We start from the raw sequence: 15,062 nt of genomic DNA on the forward strand, positions 1-15,062 counted from the left end.
GATCAAACTGTGATATAGACAGTAGGATTGGAAGCAATTCCAGGAGATCCAAACCTTAAATGGATTTCCTGGGAATTTCCTGGTGGTCCAGTGGTTAGGACTCATCACTTTCACTGCCATGGTCCTGGGTTCAATTTCTGGTTGGGGAACTAAGATCTCAGAAGCCCCGTAGCACAGCCAAAAAAAGAAAGAATGGGTTTCTCTGAATTTGTTCTGAGTCATCTGGTCTTATTGAATTTAAAGGTATTGGTAACCACTTGTCATAATTGTGACATTGTTGTTCATGACATGCATTAGCAAAAAAAAAAAAAAAAAAAAATTCTTAAATTATGATCTGTGGACATCATTAGCCAAATGGCTAAATAAGGTAAAGCTTTGGGTGACCAAGTAGATGCTTCCAGAGAATATTTAAGTGAAAATAAGGACTATAGTGGGGTTGTTTCTTTTTCTAACTATGTTGGATAACTAGGGGAAAGGAAATGATGAACTTAGGGTTTTAAACTCTCAGTTCAAGATGAGAAAAATGACCAGAAAACATATATGACTGCCTTCCTATATGCACTTCTAAATGTGAAAGTGAAAGCCGCTCAGTTGTGTCCAACACTTTTCAAACCCATGGACTATAGAGTCCATGCAATTCTCCAGGCCAGAATACTGGAGTGGAGTGGGTAGCCATTCCCTTCTCCAGGGGATCTTCCCAACCCAGGGATTGAACCCAGGTCTCCCACATTGCAGGTGGAGTCTTTACCAGCTGAGTCACAAGGGAAGCCCGTAATCTCAAAAAACCAAACCAAACCTAAAATCTAATCCTGAATTACAATGCAACTGAATTTCCTATCTTGCGGGCCTCGTGTTTAAACAAGGTTTTTGTTTGTTTGTTTGTTTTGTTTTTGAGTAGTGTGAATGGGAACATACAAGAAGATTCAGATGACACTGGGATCATGAACCTCTAAATCCTGTTGAGCCTCCTTTGCTAGTAGAAATAGCCCTTTCTCCCTTACCTGTGCGGCCTAGTTGATCCTTACCTGAAAAAATTATAATAGACTTCCCTGAGATAGTTGCCTTGTAGAGTGTGTTAGGCTTTCTCAAAAGCAACTGGCAATACCTCCCACTGCTTCTAGACCTTGATGCAGGAGATCCTAGAAGGTAAGACAAAAAGAGTACAAGATTTATGTTAACAGAAACCTGGGCAGCATGCCTGGGGATGGAGGTTAAGCATGTTTGGTTGGATGTGTAGTAGTTAACTTCAAGTTAACTACTAGAGGTTAACTAAGTAGTTAACCAATGATCCCCACCTCTCTTCCCACATCATTTTCATCTGCCTGACCAATAAAATACAGAAGTGATGCTGTGTCACTTCTAAGACTAGATATAAAGGACACTGCAGCTTCTGTTGCTCTTTGTTTTTTGAATTACTCACTCTGGGAAAGCCATGTCACAAGCAGCGCTATCTAGAGGCCCCTGTGATGAGGAACTGAAGTGTCCTGCCAGCAGTCAAGTTTGTGATCTTGGAAGCAGATCCTCCAGCCCAGATCAAGTCTTCAGACACCACAGTCCCAGTCAGAAGCTTGCCTACAACCCCATGACAGTCCCTGAGTCAGGCCACACAGTTAAGCCACATCTAGATTCCTGGCCCTCAGAAAACATGAGCTGATAGTGTTTGTTGTTTTATGTCTTTAAATTTTGAGGAAATTTGATAAGTAACAATAACTAAAATAAAAGGGAAGGAATATAATGGTAGACCAAGCCAAGTTAATTGATATGAATACAGTAAAGACCGTATCCCAGTGCATGGTTTTAGCTCAACCTGCTGAGAGTGTCTGTAAACAGTTTGGCTGAAATTTTAATCCAATGGTGGCCTATATGAAATAAAATTAAAATGCCAGACTGCCTTGGTATACTACAGGAAGGCACTGACGAACTCTCTCCTTGACCCAACTTTAGTTACGCCACTCTGAGCCCTTTTTCCACTAAGCCTATCCTTGGGCATAATCATAAGAAGCCCAAGTATAGCAAGAATTCTGCAAATCGGTTTAGCTAGAATCTCCCAAACTTGGTAACTGATTATCCTCAATACCTAATCAAATTCCTCATCTCTCAAGTGATATCTGATAACTTTGGCCTGCCTTCTTCAAGAATCCTGTTACATCAGTTTAGCAAGAATTACCCTAACCTCTTAGTAATGTCTCATCCACTGACACCCCACTCATCCCAACTCTGCTCCTTGGCTAAAAATCCTCACTTTTACAAATTGTTTCACTGAGAACTATGAGAACGGAAGTTTCTTTTGCTTAAACCATGCAGTCTGAGATACTTTGTTATGATAGCCTCTAGCAAACTAATGGTTTTTCCAGCGGCCATGTATGGATGTGAGAGTTGGACTGTGAAGAAAGCTGAGCGCCGAAAAATTAATGCTTTTGAACTATGGTGTTGGAGAAGACTCTTGAGAGTCCCTCGGACTGCAAGGAGATCCAACCAGTCCATCCTGAAGGAGATAAGTCCTGGGTGTTCATTGGAAACACTGATGCTGGGGCTGAAACTCCAATACTTTGGCCACCTCATGCGAAGAGCTGGCTCATTTGAAAAGACCATGATGTTGGGAGGGATTGGGGGCAGGAGGAGAAGGGGACAACAGAGGATGAGATGGCCGGATGGCATCACCGACTCAATGGACATGAGTTTAAGTAAACTCTGGGAGTTTGTGATGGACAGGGAGGCCTGGCGTGCTGCGATTCATGGGGTCGCATGAGTCGGACACGACTGAGCGACTGAACTGAACTGAACTGAACTGAGCAAACTAAAACGGCAGATTTTGAATTAGTGATGAGTGATTGGAAAACCAAATAAATGTTAAAGGTGGCAATTATTATCATACCATTCACCATCGCTTACTATAAATAATAGTCATAAAAATGTGAACTCTAAATATTGATCTCACCAAAATTATTATTGAACTTTAGTCAAAGGATGGAGAAGAAAATGGCAACCCACTCCAGTGTTCTTGCCTGGAACCCCAGTGACAGAGGAGCCTGGTGGGCTGCCGTCTATAGGGTTGCACAGGGTCGGACACGACTGACGCGACCTAGCAGCAGCAGCAGCTAGTCAAAGGATGGGAAGTTAACAAGAATGAAGCCCCAGATATCTGCTTTTAAAAGGTTTGTCCAGTTTTTTTTCTTAGGATGCTAACAGTAAATAATTTTCTAATATAGTAATGCTAGTTTTCTGTAAAAATCTTGCATGCTTATATAGGAATGGAGTTTTAGTCAATATTGCTACCTTTAGTATACATGACTTAGCTTAATTTTTCAGGTCCATTCAATCAAACAAAAATGGAAGAAAAAAAAAAAAAGGAAGATATTATCTCACTGAGTTTTCACAAACTCTGCAAGAAAGATATTACTCCTTTCCAGGACCAGTTACATAATCTGCAGGACCCAGTGCAAAATGAAAAACACAGGGTCTCTTGTTCATTAAGAATTTCAAAACAGTGACAACAGAAATTAAACCAAGCATAGTTCCTGTATAACTGTACAGGTAACAAGCCCATGAGGCCAGCTCTGCTTCTACCTTTTAACACAGAGGTGCACAGAGATGAAGTAAATTCCCAAAGTTACTTTAACAATAGCTATGGCACCCCACTCCAGTACTCTTGCCTGGAAAATCCCATGGACGGAGGAGCCTGGTAGGCTGCAGTCCATGGGGTCGCTAGGAGTCAGACACGACTGAGAGACTTCACTATCATTTTTCACTTTCATGCAGTGGAGAAGGAAATGGCAACCCACTCCAGTATTCTTGCCTGGAGAATCCCAGGGACGGGGGAGCCTGGTGGGCTGCTGTCTATGGGGTCGCACAGAGTCGGACACGACTGAAGTGACTTAGCAGCAGGGAAATGTGAGAGCCAGAATTCTAATGGGGGTTTGACCTCTACTAAATTCTTCTTAATTAAAGTAGGTCTTTGTTTAACTAAAGCTAACGAAGATTTTCTAAATTTATTAGACATACAAAATCTGCTGCCAGTCACTTTCACTCTAGTTCACCCTCGAACTCCGACTTGTTAAAAATAATTTATTTAATGCTATCATGTGCGTGCTTGCGTGCTATGTCGCTTCACTCCAGTTGGACTCTTTGCAACCCTACGGACTATATAGCCCTGGAGGCTCCTCTGTCCATGGGATTCTCCAGGCAAGAATACTGGAGTGGGTTGCCATGCTCTCCTCCAGGGCATGTCTTAAGATCATCCCTACTCAGGGATAGAACCTAAGTCTCTTATGTCTCCTTCATTGGCAAGCATTTACCACTTGCCACCTGAGAAGTCCCAATGTTATTATATGTTATATAAACTATTGTAATGAGGCAGCAAGCAGTCTTAAGAGTTCTTATTACACGTTTCCTTTTAAAATGCTCTTCTAAAGTCTGATGGGAAATGCAGGAAGTCTATTTATAATGTCAATAGATGCAACTTAAAAAAAAAAGTACCGTAATGGCAGAAGTTGTGACATAAAATACTGTAGTGACATTCCAACACCGAAATAATATATCATCATGTATCCGCATTTTTTTTTTTAAGTAACTACTATACTGGGACTCATTTAAAGGAAAAGAACGGCAGCCGGGATTTGAAGGTGAAGGGACAAAAAGAGAAGGTCACAAGCACGAACCCACACAGCTCAAAAACCCTACCCGGAATGCGCGCAAGCGCAGAATGAATCCTCCTGCGCAGAAGCCGGGGCGGAAGGGCTGGGGCGAGTGGGGCGGGGATAGGGTTGCTAGGCGAACGCGATGACGTTAAGGTCTCTGCGTTCTTCTCCACCAATGGGTGTTATCTGCCGGTAGTGACGCGCTATATGCGTCGCGCTGACGACGCGCGAAGGGCACTGATCTAAAGGCCCGGAGGACGTTCGGCCTCTGTGAGCTGCAACCTTTCCGTGAGACCGGTTGTGTGTTCGCCATCTTAGGGAGTGAGTGTGGTTTGGCCTTCGCCGCTGTGGGTGCAGGGAGCGGAGCCGGGGTGGGGTGCTGCTTTGGCTGTGGGCCCGGTGAACTTCCTCCTTTGGGGAGGCCGCTGTGACCTCTTCAAGGGCGCGGAGACGGGAAGAGGCAAGGCCCGTGTAGAGGTTCCCAGCGTGCAGGTGACTTTGGCGGGCCTACCAGCCCTCTCTGCCTTTCCTCTTACACCGCTTCCTCTTCTCCTAGAAAGATGTACTCGTCCGTGGTGCACCTGGCGCGGGCGAACCCCTTCAACGCGCCCCACCTGCAGTTGGTGCACGATGGTCTCGCGGGCCCCCGCAGCGACCCCGCCGGACCCCCAGGCCCACCCCGCCGCTCCCGCAACCTGGCAGCCGCCGCGGTAGAAGGTGAGGTCAGACCCTGTCCCGATACGGTCGGGAGGTTCACTTGTGGCCCCCTCGGCCTTCGTGGCCTGGCCCAGCCTGGAGGACAGGGAAGGACGCGTCCAGCCCTTCAGGACGGCGCCCAGTTGCTTTGTCCGAGGATGTCAGCCCGTTCCGCCCTCAGCCGAGTGTCGGAACCTTGGCCCTCCCTCAAGGGCGTGGAACGGCCTAGGCTCTGCTCCCTCCGTGACCTCCACGTCCTCGATTGCCTAGAGGCATAGAGGCCGTGACTAGCTCCTTATCTTCTCCACGGTGAGCCCGCTTGGTCAGCCGACTAAGTGTTGGGTAAAGCCTTCCTAACTTTTGGCCGCAGTAGTTCTAACTGTATTACCTGTTCTTTGATTTTGCTTTAATTTTCTTAAATATACTCTCTCCCTTCGTTGTACCTTTATTCCCTTCCATAGGTGTTCGCCGGGGTCTAATACTAGTTGACACAAGCTATGTGCGATAACTGGGTCTTTTAACGCTGCCAGAGAGACCATAGAAAGGAGATAGTAGTTGATAGGAATGCCTTTGATCGTCTCTTTCGGTTTTCTTGATGTTTAGACACAACTTTATTTTAATCCTTTGTGTTTTAAATCCCAGTGGAGTGTATTTACAGAGAAACTTGAAAATCAAATTGCAAGAAGAGTACTGAAAATGTTACCTACCTTGTACTTGTAAACTGTACAAAGATTTTAAAAAATCACGTATGCCTTTCTGTTCTGTCTTTAATGTGGGTAAAAAACCCTTACATGATCAATCGGTCCTTCAATTTAGAAAGTTAAATCTGTGGTCATTTGTGTAGTAAATATTTGACTGCAGAAATTTGCTTATCTAGTTTTACACTATGGGAATCTACAAGTGGGAATAGTATTGGTTAGTGGTTGGGGTAAGAGGTTTGCAAGCTTTTACACAATTTGAGTTTGATTTGTATCTCAGGTATGTGTTTATCAGCCATTAATAATCTGAAGTTTGGTTTTAATTGGAAGAGCTATTAACGATGTAGAAAACTTTCTTTAAAATTAATATGGCATAATGAGAGAAGGGTAGTATCTTACAGATAAGGACCTTCATAATCTTTAAATGATTGTTTTGATTTTGGCAGTGGATTTCATGTTCATACCAGGTGGAAAATTATCTTTGTTTACTTGTAAACCGTGGCCAGAGCTGTTAAGTTGTGATAGTACTTTTTCACAAGGAAATGTAGTTTCTCTTGCATTCCCATGGCCTTAGTCATCTCTGAAGAAATACTTATTTGATTTTTTTTTTCAATCAAACAGAGCAGTATAGCTGTGCCTATGGATCTGGCAGATTCTTTATCCTTTGTGGACTTGGAGGAATTATTAGCTGTGGCACAACACATACAGCATTGGTTCCTCTAGATCTGGTTAAATGCAGGATGCAGGTTTGTTTTTGCATGTTGGACTAAATAAAACATTGTTGAAGCATGGCTGTTATCTACTAACAAGCTGTGTGGAAATCTAACTGTCCAGGAGGTAAGTTGATAACCAGTAACATGAGTATTATATTAAAATGCATGGTGTGTCTTGTCTTATTACAGAGTACAGTTGTGAATATGGCTCCGCGAAGTTTTATGCACTGTGTGGCTTTGGTGGGGTCTTAAGTTGTGGTCTGACACACACTGCTGTTGTTCCTCTGGATTTAGTGAAATGCCGTATGCAGGTTTGTATTGAGATGACAATATTGAACATCTCTTTTGTGTATGACTTAATTCCAAATAATATTAAAGGATTTCACAAGTGAGAAGAATTTGAAGACATTACAACTGCCAGAAATTTTAGTAGGAGACCAAACTCAAGTTTCTTTTACTCAGTAAGATTTTTACTTTAGTGTTTTAAATCCAAGAAATGCCTCTTTTCAGATAATAAGGCTGTAAGTGTTTTTTGTTTTTTTTTCTTTTTTGCTGCTGGGCTTAATTCTGCCTAGAGTTCTTCAAGGCCTGCTGATTTTTATGCTCCAAATAGCATTTTATAAGCAGGTACGTGTCAGAGCAGGCTGTCATTCTTTGCGTATTGTATGATGTGACCTCATGTCTCTTATTTATTGATAAGATCAAGGCAGAGAACACTGTAGATTTAAAAAAAAGACAGTGTTTGAGTATTTAAAATTTGTGGCCCAAGCTTCTTGGATACTTACACAAAAGGTTTTCTTTTACAATTAAAATGTCTTAACTAGGATTATTGAACAAAAATAATCAAATATCAAAAATTTATTTGTCCCAAACAGGATTAGAAGTCTACTTACCTAAAAGAGAAAGAAAGGTGAAATATTAGCAGGGAGAGGAAGGTGATGTATGTATACCAGCCCTTATAGTACTGGCAGAAATAGATAAGATTTTTACCCCTGTTAGTTAATAGAGTGAATATTAAGTATCCTTTTGCTAAAGCGTTTTATGCGTGTGTCAAAATGAATTTAAGTCAAAAGAGAATTATGTTGATGTACCTTTTTAATTTGTATTTAACTGTCTTAAGTTCACAAAACTATAATTTACTTAATGAACTAGCATATTTCAGGGATATAGACATAATATATTGTTTATAAAGTAGCTTTAAGACTAATTTTTAAGTGGTTAGAAGAGTTGGTTGGTGGAAAAATCTCTTAAAATGTCAGTTTTTTAATGTATTTTTGTAGGAATTTTATCCTCTTAATAACCTGTTAAGACTTAAGTCTCACTGAAAGCTAGGCTTTAATGTATAAAAAGTTACATTTACAAAGATAATTATAGACATTAAGTGGATAACATGGGGTGAACTTGTCTTTACCTAACTTTTTATAGTTACTAAAGATTATATAAAAACCAAAAGAAAAAAACTAATAACAAAATTATCTGTGAGAAGTGTTATCCCTTTGGTACATGTACTTTTCTTTCTTCCTGTTTTATGTAAAGGTGGACCCACAGAAGTACAAGGGCATTTTTAATGGATTTTCAGTTACACTCAAAGAGGATGGTTTCCGTGGTTTGGCCAAAGGATGGGCCCCGACCTTCATTGGCTACTCCCTGCAGGGGCTCTGCAAGTTTGGCTTTTATGAAGTCTTTAAGGTTTTGTACAGCAACATGCTTGGAGAGGTATGTAATTTAACTTTGAAATGGAAAGTCGTAAGCTTTTAACTTAAGGGTAAGACCAAAAAGCACCTTCTTTGTTTGATCCACCTTGTTTTACAGCTGAAGAAATAGTCTCAGAAAGCGTGAACGTGTTTCAAATCATAAGGCTGTTTTAATAGAGACAGGATAAGATAAACTGCGTTTCATTAGATTTCAGTGTTCTTTTTATTATGCTGTGCTGCTTTCCAAGGAAGTTGGATCTGAGTTTAAAAATATTCACAGTGTACTATGGTTGATGTTCAGTTCAGTCCAGTTGCTCAACTCTTTGCCACCCCATGGACTGCAGCACGCCAGGCCTCCCTGTCCATCACCAGTTCCTGGAGCTTGCTCAAACTAAAGTCCATCGAGTTGGTGATGCCATCCAGCCGTCTCATCGTCTGTCGTCCCCTTCTCCTCCTGCCCTCAGTCTTTTCCTAGCATCAGGGTCTTTTCAAATGAGTCAGTTCTTTGCATCAGGTGGCCGGCCAAGTATTGGAGCTTCAGCTTCAGCATTAGTCTTTCCAATGAATATTCAGGATTGATTTCCTTTAGGATGGACTGGTTGGATCTCCTTGCAGTGCAGAGTAAACACTGAATACTGAGAAGTATTCAGTGTTGTGTGTTATCTATGGGATAGAGAAACACTTAAGATATCTGAAATTTAACCATTTTCTAGAACTGTCTCTTATTGAGAACAGCCAATGCAACAGCGATTCACGTTCCTCCTTGTGTTTCTTCATTTAGGAGAATGCCTATCTGTGGCGCACATCACTGTATTTGGCTGCCTCTGCCAGTGCTGAATTCTTTGCTGACATTGCTCTGGCTCCTATGGAAGCTGCTAAGGTTCGAATTCAAACCCAACCAGGTTATGCTAACACTCTGAGGGATGCAGCTCCCAAAATGTATAAGGAAGAAGGCTTAAAGGCGTAAGTAAACATTTGCCTAAATATGTAGTATAAAATACTCATTTGAGAAAACTATTTGTTAGCACATTAACTCTCAACTTGGGGGTTGGAAAGTACCCTTGTTAGAATTCCTGTCATCTATGTTCACCGTTAAGACTTGGCATATGGTCAGGCCACACATGCTTCCTTAGATCCACCTTTGTGGATGCCAATCTTGAACTGAGTTCTACTTGTAAACTTCTGGTTTCTTGTAGTTCCAGTCAAAGACACATCCAGCAACTTTTTTGGTTGTATAGTCAAAGGTGCTTGAGTCATTGGCATGTAAGATAAATATACCTGCATGTTAGTCTTAGGTTCTGATAGAAATGACATGCAGTTGTGCTGCCATTTTTTACTATCAGGACTCGACTGGTGTGCGGACACTTTGTTAGTAATGAAAAAGTCTTGCTAGATGAATATGTACGACTGAGCAAAATAAGTCTTCTGATTTCCTAGGTTCTACAAGGGGGTTGCTCCTCTTTGGATGAGACAGATACCATACACCATGATGAAGTTTGCCTGCTTTGAACGTACTGTTGAAGCATTGTACAAGTTTGTGGTTCCCAAGCCCCGAAGTGAATGTTCAAAGCCAGAGCAGCTGGTTGTCACATTTGTGGCAGGTTACATAGGTATGAACTACTTAGAACATGTTTGTGAAATTAAGAACAAAGAGTCAGTTCCATTATTGACTTCTTCTGTGAGGGAAAAATATTCCAAAGAAGTGTTATCTTTCCATTGCATTTGATATACTCATAAATAATTGTTCTGTGGTTTGCATGTCATAATTAATTTTGGGAATGTATTGACTTCACTGCTACACCTTTTTTTGTAGTTTTTCCAAGAACAAATTTTTAATACAAGAGAAAGTGTTGGTTAAAATGTGAATTTAACTTGCAGGGTGGTTCTGTTTTACATAGGGTAGACTGCTTTATAATTTGTCAGTCTCACTCTAAGATACGGTTTTTTAAAAAACAAATTTTACTACTCATGAACAGCTTGTTGGCTATCATGTGAAGAAAGTTTTTAATTGACTCCGTAATGGATCATTCATCTTGACTTTTTCAGCTGGAGTCTTCTGTGCCATTGTTTCCCACCCTGCCGATTCTGTGGTGTCTGTGTTGAATAAAGAAAAGGGTAGCAGTGCCTCTCAGGTCCTCAAGAGACTTGGATTTAGAGGTAGGATTTGTTTCCTCCCCTCTGAAGAACGAGCAACACTTTGGAGTAGATTTTTCACTTACGTTTCATGTTTTACGCAGGTGTATGGAAGGGACTCTTTGCCCGAATCATCATGATCGGCACTCTGACTGCACTACAGTGGTTTATCTATGATTCTGTGAAGGTCTACTTCAGGCTCCCTCGCCCTCCTCCCCCTGAGATGCCAGAGTCTCTGAAGAAGAAGCTTGGGTACACTCAGTAGATAAATGAAAGCAAATATGGACTGAATCTGCGTGTTGATCAGTGTTTGAGGAAAATGCAGAAGGAACTTTTATATATTTGACAGTGTAGGAAGTATCTATTCCTAATATAATTACTGTAGTACTCTTGTCAAAAGCAAGAGTTTCAAACTTAATGTGGAAATAAACCCCAACTGTACATGATTTGTCTGTGACTTGATAATTATTTTTAAAGCTAAAGAATTCTGAGGTGGAAAGAATTAGGCATACATTAAAACCTCAAGGAAAATAATTTACTGTTGGTTGAATACTGTCATCCCTATTTGTAAGTTGTCATATGTCTCAAGTTTGGTCACTCGAGAGAGTTCTTACATTTTTAGAAACCATGCCCTGAATTTTTAAAAACTTGATTTAACTGTTCAATTTGAATATGGATAAATATTCATTTGTAGTTATATTTTGACAAACACATTTCAGTATATAATCAAAATTTTGCAACACTTAGTATAATCCTGATCAGTTTACTAATCCTTATTTATTTGTAAAAGAATTTAATCTAAATTAGGCTAATTCTTAGAATGATAGTTTTTAAAACACCAAACCTGTTGATAGCTAGAAACTATTTTAGGTAACTTATTTTAGTCCTTGCACAAATCTGACTTTCTAAGTTACAGAAAATTTACCTTAAGCTGTTTTCAGTTTAGTTTTTCACAAAGGTACTTACTTGACAACTGGAGTAGGTGAGTGCTCTTGAGAAAGCAGCACTTTATGTATTCACGCATCTGAAATTTTGATTTAAGCCCAAGCTGATTTTTTTTTTATAAAACTACTAACTTTCCCCTTGTATTTGGCTAGGAATTGTAAAACCCAGTCTGTAATATAGTTTGTTTTCTAGTCTGATTACATTTTACCTTAAGGCCTTTGTATATAATAATCTTGAATTTGTAGCCCCTGTGTAAATAATGCAGATGAGACCTCAGGAAAAAACTAAGCAGTCTAAACAGCAAGAGAAATGTTCTCATTACAAACCCATGTAATAAGGATCAGTGAACTAAGTTTAGAAAACAAGTGCATCTTATTGCATGTTTAACTTCTGCATATTATCATCACCTGGTTTAGTTTAAGGTTCTGGTGTTTGTTTTACCTCTGTTGCAGAGGAAAGAGAAGGGTTATGCTTATACATTTGGACCAAAACTGTCAAAAGGTAGAGCTGCAGTCTGAGCTCAAGCAATGATGACTGTGACAATTGGTGTCAGCAGTGTGCATTAGTTACTGTTGTGTGACAAATCATCTGAAATAAATTGGCAAGAGACAATATGATCTCAAGCTTTTTGTGGGTCAGGGATTCAGGTGCATCTGTTGGACCCTTCTTCTGGGTTTCTCCTGGAGTTAAGTGAGATAGTGGCTCTGGAGTCCTCTCCAGAGGGTTTTTCACATCTAGGCTAGGGGAGATTCTTTGAGTATCTCCCTATTTTGGCTGAGCCTTTCCTTGAAATCTACAGTATGGTGTCTTCAGGGCAACTGGACTAACTTCAGGACTCTGGAGCCGGGTCTTTTTTATAGGACTTAGCCTTGAGAGTGATTGCTTTGGCCAGCAGGTGGTCAGGGTGATCGCTGTACTCTTGATCACCTGAAGTCACAAAAGTGAAATCCCCGCTTCAAAGAAAAGGAACACTGTGTACTGACTCCACCTCTTTCTAGGAGGAGGGTCAGTTACATTGTAAGAGCCTGTGGGATTGGATATGTGTGAATATTGTATGTGTGTGTGCTTGTATATATGGCCAGCCAAAGGGGGACTGTGGATTTAGGGTATGTGGTTCGCCAAACTTCACCATGAGATGGATTTCCACTGCCAGCCTTGTGGGTTTCAAGTTTTTATTTTCAAGCGAGGCAGTAGGTTTTACTTGTGGGTATTGACATAAAGTGTGCTGCGCTCACGCTGTCAAGAATTGCTCGCTGTTTATAGCTCAGAGACACTTCAGAGCTGTTACTGAGGTAAGACCGTTTCATCAAAACTCGATTAAAAGGCCCACTTAAACATGCGAGTTTCTAGTTTATATTTTAGAATTGATTCATGCTGAAAATAAATATTCTAAGAAGGAAATTTTAGTAACTTTTCTCACATTTAGGTTTTTTTTTTTTCCACATTTAGTTTTAATAAAACTTCAGTTCCACAAAGTAGAACCCAGCGGAATGAGGTATATATGATTACTAGTTTAATTGGATTATAAGAAAGTCTGATTTTTGCTGAATTATACTTGTGGCTCAGCTGGGAAAGAATCTGCCTGCAATGCGGGAGACTTGGGTTTAATCCCTGGGTTGGGAAGATCCCCTGGAGAAGGGAAAGGCTACCCACTCCAGTATTCTGGCCTGGAGAATTCCATGGACTATAGTCCATGGGGTCACAAAGAGTGGGATGTTACTGAGTGACTTTCACTTTCAGTGATACATACAATGAAATTGAAGTTACAGTTTAATCAAATCTGTATCTTGTGAAAGTTTCATGAACTGTTTTGATACCATTTGGGGGAGTGTCCACAATATTCAAGTTTGGTGCATGGCAGTCAGTCTTCCTACTAAATAGTTATATGCTGTTTCTTTAGCATAAATTACATAATCTTCAATGGTATGTGCCAACTTGGATGGGAGGGGGTTTGGGGGAGAAGGGATACATGTATGTGTATGGCTGAGTCCCTTTGCTGTCCACCTGAAACTACCACAACATTGTTCATCTGCTATACCCCAATACAAAATAAAAAGCTTAAAGTTAAATTATGTAGTATTTTTTACACAATATTTTTATTATTTGTAAGATAAGTCACAAAATAATTGTTAAAAATGCAAGATACAACATGGGTAAGAAACTGATTTCAAGCTTCGATGAATCTAGTGCCTCTCCTGAAATATCAAATGAGATATCTTAATAACTAGCTACTCCTAACAGCTCTTATCTCAGGTATTATCTGTTGAATCATTTTCTCTTTTGCATGGCAGCCCTGACTTGACATCCTCAGAAGTCATAGATGTTGATCTCACCATTAATATGGTTCATGTATCTTTGGTGACTTGAATTTCCGAGAAAGCAACTAAGGTTTTCATAAGTAGTTTTTACAGACTCAAAGTGCCATGCATGCAAGTCAGGTTGGCTATACTGAAGGGCTTCCCAGGTAGCGCTAGCGGTAAAGAACCTGCCTGCCAATGCAGGAGGCAGGAGTTCAACCTCTGGGTTGGGAAGATCCCCTGAAGGAGGAAATGGCAACCCACCCCAGTATTCTCTGGGAAATCCCATGAACAAAGGAATCTGGCAGGTTACAGTCCTTGGGGTCACAGAAGAGTTGGACACAACTTTGTGAGTAAACAAATGGAATGGAGTTGGCAGGAAGTGGAGAGAACTAAGAGGGAGATTAAATAAGAGGTACAAACTTCCAGTTACAAAATGAATCATGGGTATGAAATGTAGGGTGGTGAATATGGTTAATAATACGTAATCTATTAGTACGGTGATGAGATTGGTGGGATTTCTTATGCTAATGTAATGCTGTTTTACTTTTCAATGTGGACCATTTTTAAGTCTTTATTGAATTTGTTACAATATTGCTTCTGTTTCACATTTTGGTTTTTCGGCCAGGAAGGCTAGGAGGCATGTGGGATCTTAGCTCCCGGACCAGGGGTTGAACCTCACCCCCTGCATTGTAAGGTGAGGTCTTAACCACTGGACCACCAGAGAAGTCACCTGTAATGCTGTTTTAAATGTTAGAACTGCCTTCTTTGCTTTGGTCACTTCTGGTCATATCAACACCACACATTAGTTGTGCTGCTTCGGGGCAGCTTCTCTGTGAGACCTGGTAAGCCCTCTGAAGTGTATGCTGCCCCCACCTCCCAAACCCTACTCTAGTTGCCACTTCCCTACCTCATTTTAGGTGCCCTTTCCCTGTTTCCTACAGCCATGAAGGACCCAGGAGGGCTTACATGATTCTTCTCCTGCAGCTCCCTGGTTGTGACTTCTATTGGTGGTTTTGCTGACTCTAAATGGATAATGCATGTTACAGCCCTGATCCTGATGGACAGTTCTCCAGATAAGGCCCCACTTCACATACCATGCTCCTTGGCATCAGTGAGAGCAAGAGGGCATTCAGATCCTGCTTCATCTTGATTCCCCAGTGCTAGACTGGCAGACCATGAGTGTGTGTACACTTGTGTGAGTGTGCATATGTACATGGGCTTCCCAGATGGTGCTAGAGGTAAAGAA

General features: G+C 41.0%; 1 protein-coding gene and 1 non-coding gene across 4 annotated transcripts; both read left to right on the forward strand.

The window, feature by feature from the left end:
- The first annotated feature begins 4,826 nt into the window (after positions 1-4,826).
- SLC25A3 (solute carrier family 25 member 3) lies at positions 4,827-11,017 on the forward strand. 3 transcript variants are annotated; one of them, XM_065937308.1, is made up of 8 exons: positions 4,827-4,958; positions 5,194-5,354; positions 6,653-6,777; positions 8,281-8,460; positions 9,220-9,401; positions 9,876-10,048; positions 10,485-10,595; positions 10,676-11,017. In XM_065937308.1, exons 2-8 carry the CDS (start codon positions 5,198-5,200, stop codon positions 10,834-10,836), a joined length of 1,089 nt encoding a protein of 362 aa, XP_065793380.1. In that variant the 5' UTR covers positions 4,827-4,958; positions 5,194-5,197; the 3' UTR covers positions 10,837-11,017. The 3 variants fall into 3 exon arrangements, with proteins under 3 accessions (XP_065793380.1, XP_065793398.1, XP_065793390.1); XM_065937326.1 differs by lacking the exon at positions 6,653-6,777 and adding an exon at positions 6,934-7,055; XM_065937318.1 differs by having other exon boundaries at positions 4,866-4,958; positions 5,198-5,354.
- LOC136156461 (small nucleolar RNA SNORA53) lies at positions 9,557-9,804 on the forward strand. The gene has a single exon (XR_010661011.1). It is a non-coding gene; the product is annotated as a small nucleolar RNA SNORA53 (small nucleolar RNA).
- Positions 11,018-15,062: the final 4,045 nt, after the last annotated feature.

The sequence above is a fragment of the Muntiacus reevesi genome, chromosome 1, assembly GCF_963930625.1.
Source record: "Muntiacus reevesi chromosome 1, mMunRee1.1, whole genome shotgun sequence".
NCBI classification, from domain to species: Eukaryota; Metazoa; Chordata; class Mammalia; order Artiodactyla; family Cervidae; genus Muntiacus; species Muntiacus reevesi.